General features: G+C 45.2%; 1 protein-coding gene across 1 annotated transcript; it reads left to right on the plus strand.

Moving 5' to 3' along the window:
* Positions 1 to 207: 207 nt before the first annotated feature.
* Positions 208 to 2,643, plus strand: LOC127047260 (uncharacterized). Its single transcript, XM_050945394.1, has 2 exons — positions 208 to 842; positions 1,857 to 2,643. Exons 1-2 carry the CDS (start codon positions 287 to 289, stop codon positions 2,348 to 2,350), a joined length of 1,050 nt encoding a protein of 349 aa, XP_050801351.1. The 5' UTR covers positions 208 to 286; the 3' UTR covers positions 2,351 to 2,643.
* Positions 2,644 to 6,531: the final 3,888 nt, after the last annotated feature.

Below are 6,531 nucleotides of genomic sequence, written 5' to 3' on the forward strand. Positions count from 1 at the left end.
CTACAGAGTGCATAAAATCGATTTTAAGGGTCCCTAAAATCGATTTTGGAACTCCATCTAAACGAGAGGAGTAACCCCAAAATCGATTTTTTAAAATCGATTTTATGATAGTGTGGACGGACATCGAAGTTAATGGCCTCCGGGACGTATCCCACAGTGCTCTAGTGGCCGCACTACACAGGTAAAGGAACTCTACTGCTGGCCAGGTAAACAGGAAAAGCCCCGGGAACTTTGAAATTCCATTTCCTGCTTGCACAGCGTGGAGCTCTCAGCAGCAGAGAGTAGAATGCAGTCTCCTGAAAATAGGAAAAGAGCTCCAGCATGGAGCACACAGGAGTTACTCGATCTGATAGCTGTATGGGGAGAAGAGTCAGTGCTTTCAGAACTGCGCTCGAGCAGACGAAATGAGAAAACCTTTGAAAAAATTTCTAATGCCATGCGGGAGAGGGGACATACCAGGGACTCGTTACAGTGCCGAGTGAAAATGAAAGAGCTCAGACAGGCGTATCAGAAGACCAAAGCAGCAAAGGGCAGGTCAGGCTCTGCCCCCAAAACATGCCGGTTCTACGACGAGCTTAACGCAATATTGGGGAACAGCGCAACGACGAACCCCCCCTTGTCTGTGGATTCAGAGGTGGGCGTCGTGATTCCTGCCACTACGGAAGATTTATTTGACCGCGATTATCAGTATGATGAGGACGGAGAGGAGGAGGCTCCAGCAGAGAGCACAGAGCATTTTATCCCCCCAAACAGGCAGGATCTTTTCCTCACCCTTACTGAGGTTCCCTGCCAGCCATCTCAAGGCAGTACTCCAGAAAATGAAGCTGAGGAACCGTCCTCTGGTGAGTGTAATTTCTTTTAATAAAAGCTTCGGTTTAATGTAAGCCTTTTTTACTGGGTGCTTCAAATCACTACCTGTACTTAGAGTCACTGGAACAGCCTGTTAACATGTCTGGGGATGGAGCGAAAATCCTCCAGGGACATCTCTATGAAGCACTCCTGGAGGTACCCCAAAAGCCTTTGCAGAAGGTTTCTGGGTAGGGCGGCCTTGTTCCGTCCGCCATAAAAGGAAACTTTACCACGCCATGCCTGCAGCACATACTCAGGAATCATCGCATGACAAATTCTAGCTGCGAATTGCCCTGGTGACTGCTGACATTCAAGAAGCATGATTTCTCTTTCTCTGTCTGTTATCCTCAGGAGAGTGATATCCTCCATGGTCACCTGTTAGAGATTAATGTACTTTTAGTAAAAGGGAACAGAGATGCGCATACAGTCGGTCCTTCTGTGCTGACCAAGTAGATTAAAAACCTTTCCTAAAACAGTGACCCATGAGGTGGTTTTTAGAAAAGTCTCCATTGTAACAGGGCGGATTCCTCCTGCACTTGGCCATCATGACTCACGGCAATTTGTTGCCATGGTAGAGGGGGGATGGGGTGAGGTACATGGATTTCATGCGTGCTGTGAAGTGCAGCACAAGTGGGAGGGAAGTGGTAGCATGTCCCTGTCCATGGCTTAAGAAAAGAAAGCAATGTTGTTCCTTAAGGCACTTTGCTCCGTTCATGCTACCTGACAGTACAATCGACTACAGGGATTACTAGCCATTAACTTACCATTTTCTCCGGACACGGTCTGTGTGCTCCCCTGACCTGCGTCTGAGCAGAAATCTCTGTCCTCAGCCACAAGCAATAAGTATTAAAGGACTCCTAAGGCGACCTTGTGGTAAAGTAACATGTTCAAGGTTCGGTAACAGGCACAGGTCAGTGAGGAGAAAGACTGTATGCATTGTTGTGTGAAATGTGTCTCTTATGATTCTTTTATCACTCTTTCCTATCCCCACCCCCCCCCCCACACAGCTGCACATTTCTCCAGCCTCCCTCTCTCTTCTCCTCTACGTGGGGGGGGTATCACAAGAAGACTGAGGAAAAGGAGGATGCGTGAGGACATGTTCACCGAAATTATGGCAGTAACCCGTACAGAGAGAGCTCAGCAGGGGGACTGGAAACAATTGGTCGCAAAGTACAGGGAGGCTGCCAGTCAACGCGAAGACAGGAGGGACCAACACGAAGACAGGAGGGACGCCAAAAATGATGTCAGGTGGCAGGAAGATCAGCGCTGGCGAGCAGCAACGGTGGATCTTCTTCGTGATCAGACTGACATCCTCCGCGATATGCTGCAAGAGCTCCGTGGTTTCAGAATGCCCCTACAGCCCGTGTATAACCTCCCTCAGTACTCACCCTGTCCCACACCTTCCAGAACCAGGCGTGTAAGAACGCGTGGGGGAAGGCTCTCTGCACCAGCCCCCTCCACCGCTGAGGACACTCCAACCAGAAGGCTTTCATTAAATTGAAAAGCCCTTTGTGTCCTGTTTTTTCCCTCCTCTAATGCTCCAAACTTCTCCCATGGCACCTTTGCCTATTTTTACTCTCAGATCATGCTATTAAGGCAGTGTGAGTGTAGTTTGGTAATGAAGTAAAGCAAGCAGCTTTGGAAAGCTGCACGGAAGCTAGTTATCAGCATCAGGATTTGACAATTGGGGATATGGGTAATAAAGGGAAAACAAAGAAAGCAGCCATACCGTACCCTGGTCCATGAGAATTCTTGTTCTGTCTTCTCTGATGCACTTTCTTCTTTCCAACCTCCCTCCCCATTCCTCCAAACCTCCCTCGCTCCGTCCCCCATAGAACGCTGAGTTATGAAATTTCATGCACAGTATTGTAACAACAAGCATGATGCTTGATTGCTGAAAGGGTCTGATTTTAAATAAAGAACACAATTCTTTTAACAAATAATAGTAACTTTATTTTCAATAAAAATCAGTTAAGGAAGGTTGCAGGTACGGTGCCTTGCAGCAGACGGAAGCAGCTAATGGTGGAGGTAGGTAATAATTGGGAAATACAGAATTATATGTTTTTCAATGGACAGCTCTTGCAAGTAACCTAAGCAAGCAGTTGAGGAATGCTGCAGGGAAAGTATCTTGCAGCAGCAAGACTGCATAGATGGGGAGGGCAGCAATCAATTGAAAGGAAAATCAGCATTCAAACTGTACCCTGGCCCATGAGGAAGCTACTTTTCAGTGCTTCTCTGATGCGCACAGCATCCTGGTGTGATCTTCTAATTGCCCTGGTGTCTGGCTGCGCATAATCAGCGGCCAGGTGGTTTACCTCAGTCTCCCACCCCGCTATAAAGGCCTCCCCCTTGCTCTCACAGAGATTGTGGAGCACACAGCAAGCAGCAATGACAAAGGGGATATTGGTTTGGCTAAGATCTGAGCGAGTAAGAAGCGTTAGCCATCTCGCCTTAAGCCTGCCAAATGCACATTCTACCACCATTCTGCACTTGCTCAGCCTGTAATTAAACAACTCCTGAGCACTGTCAAGGCTGCCTGTGTATGGCTTCATTAGCCAGGGCATCAAGGGGTAGGCTGGGTCCCCAAGGATAACTATAGGCATTTGGACATCTCCAACTGTTATTCTCTGGTCAGGGAAGTAGGTCCCTTGCTGCAGCCGTTTAAACAGTGTAGTGCTCCTAAAGACACGTGCGTCGTGAACCCTTCCTGGCCATCCCACGTGGATGTTGGTGAAACGTCCCTTGTGATCCACCAGGGCTTGCAGAACCATCGAAAAGTACCCCTTGCGGTTTATGTAATGGGCACCCTGGTGTTCCGGTGCCAAAATAGGGATATGGGTTCCATCTATGGCCCCCCCACAGTTAGGGAATCCCATTGCAGCAAAGCCATCCACAATGGCCTGCACGTTTCCCAGAGTCACAACCTTTCGAAGCAGCAGCTTAATGATTGCTTTGGATACTTCCAGCACAGCAGCCCCCACAGTAGATTTGCCCACTCCAAATTGATTACCGACTGACCGGTAGCTGTCTGGCGTTGCAAGCTTCCATATGGCTATTGCCACTCGCTTTTCCACTGTGAGGGCTGGTCTCATCCTGGTATTATGCCGCTTCAGGACAGGAGAAAGCGAGTCACAAAGTTCAAAGAAAGTGCTCTTACGCATGCGAAAGTTCCGCAGCCACTGCGAATTGTCCCACACCTGCAGGACTATGCGGTCCCACCAGTCAGTGCTTGTTTCCCGTGCCCAAAAGCGGCGCGGAACGGGTAGAACCTCACCCATAACCGTCAGGAGCTCCAACGTGCAGGGGCCCGGGGTGTCGGAAAACTCGTTCTCCAGTTCATCATTGCTGTCGTCCCCGCATTCAAGCATTCTCTCTTGCATTTCTGCATCATGGGTCAGCATTGATAGAACAAGAATGCGTGAAGTATTTACAGTATTCGCGATTCAGGACAAGAGCAGACCTGGATCCATGCTTGCTGCAAAATGGCGTTTTCCTCACTGCAGCCAGTAAAAACCGCGCGAACTGACTGTGTGCCGCTAACAGGAAGGTGGGGGGGGGTGAGGCTGTACCCAGAACCACCCACGACGGGGACTTTGATCCCATCATGCACTGGGCTAGTAACCCATAATTCCAAAGGGCAGGGACCTGTGCAGGAACTGTGGGATAGGTACCCAGAGTGCAACGCTCAAGCAAAAGATGGACGCCAGGGAAAATGGACACTCAACATCGATGTAAGTACCTCTAGTGTGGATGCACAAAATCGATTTTATAAAACCTGCTTTATAAAATCGATTTTAAGCACATCGATTTTAGGCTGTAGTCTGGATGTGGGCTAAGGGGCTTACGATAAATAGACAAAACAGACAAAGGGTGGGAGAATATGGAGGGAATGAGGCACAGTGAGATTAAGTGATTTGTCCAAGAGCATATACAAAGTCTGTGGCAAAGCCAGGAACTGAGCCCAGATTTCCAGCACCAAGACTTACCCACAAGGCCATACCTAACACCCACTTTGCACATACCAAGCAGTGGAAATCAGGCCTGTTATGTTTACTATGTTTTTTTAAATTAGATTATCATACAGCCTCTTCATGTTCCCTCTTTATGAAGCTGTGCAGCTTTAGTACCAATTCTCAAATTTAACATGTCAAGAGAGATATTTCTCCAAAGTTTTTGACATCAGTTCTTTTATATGCTTAAATTTTGAGTTAGAGCCCTACTGTGGTTAGTGATACTACTTATCTGCTTGGAGCTCAGCATTTGCTGAAGGGCTTAGCTGGATCAGGACTTTAGTGCTAGCGAAACATGTAAGCACTAGAAAATGAAACCTATATTTATCCATATAAACTAAATCATGGACAGAAGCAGTACAGGCTCCCAGCTCACACAGACACAGATTAACCTTAAACTGACTTGAAACCAGAAAGGTTTTGGTCAGGTCAACCTGAATCAAAATGAAATATTTCATTTTGCTTTTCCAAAGGGAAATGTGAAAATGGAAAATTTTCAGAAAAAATGAACATTTTCCCTTGGAAAATTTTAATTTTGAAGAAACTGCACTCTCTCCGAAAAATATTTAGGAGGCTAATTGCCAACAACCTCTAATAAATATAGTGATAACTCAGTTATTGTGTTTTGTTATGTGCACGCTTTTCCATTATAAATTTGCAAGATCAACATATTCTAGAGGCCAAACTGCCAACATTTAGTCACTAATAACCTAGCCAGATTTAAGCACTGATTTAGAGAAATATAGCTTGTCACAATATTAATACTGTGAGCAACCTGTGATATTATTATTAAATGTCTAAATTGCCGTATACCCTTAAAGGATACATTATGCTAGATGCTCCGCGAACACATAAGATAATACAATCCTTTCCTTGAGAAGTTTACAGTCCAACAATTTATTATTTTGGAGTGTGATATTAAATTTTCACTCAGCCTTTAATTAGCCTCAAAATGTGTCCACGCAGTTGCACATGCCACTCCTTCATTTGCATGTATGATGTGGATTTAGGCATAGTACAGACTCACCACATTTGTTACAATCTATGTTAATGCAGACTACTGATAGTATGCTCTGGTGTACATATAATTTTATAATTACAAAATATGAGACTGTGGCTGAATCTTTGGTGAGCTGTGTCCAAAATGAACAGAAATAACATTTTCAAATGGAGGTAGTTAAAATTTGGTCTCTATATTTAGGTACATAAATAATTGATTTTAAAGGCTTGATTTTTCCAAGCTGCTAAGCAACCTGAAGCTTCTACTGGTATCAGTCGTAGTTCCTTTGAAAGTCAGGTCACTGTAGCTGTAGATGATCCATTGCTTTTAGGCACAAAGGTTTTGTTTGTGAAGGAGAGCACACAATGCCACACATAACTTCTTGTTCACAGCTGTTCTCTTGTTTATCACTATGCCATTTAGTGTGATGCTAAGAAAAATAATGTGTTGGGTGATGGCTTTACAGTCCACAGAGCTGTTATAACTGTGCTTGATGTTTAATTGCTAACATTTAACAGACAGAACTGAAGAGAATCAGTTATACTTTTTGTTTACTTAGCAGCTTTGCCATTTAACAAAAAGGTAATGGGCTGTAATTGCTTAAAAAAGATAGAAAAAGAGGTTACGCAAGAAACGAATTCTCAGGGTTTTTTTTGTTTGTTTTTTGCCCTT

This window comes from Gopherus flavomarginatus, chromosome 3, assembly GCF_025201925.1.
Source record: "Gopherus flavomarginatus isolate rGopFla2 chromosome 3, rGopFla2.mat.asm, whole genome shotgun sequence".
Lineage (NCBI taxonomy): Eukaryota > Metazoa > Chordata > Testudines > Testudinidae > Gopherus > Gopherus flavomarginatus.

What these genes read in the sequence shown, in the direction of transcription:
- LOC127047260 (XM_050945394.1), top strand. Translation starts at nt 287, where the DNA reads ATGCAGTCTCCTGAAAATAGGAAAAGAGCTCCAGCATGGAGCACACAG. An exon ending in AGCTGAGGAACCGTCCTCTG is followed by an intron (nt 843 to 1,856) that starts GTGAGTGTAATT and finishes CCCCCCACACAG; the next exon opens with CTGCACATTTCTCCAGCCTC.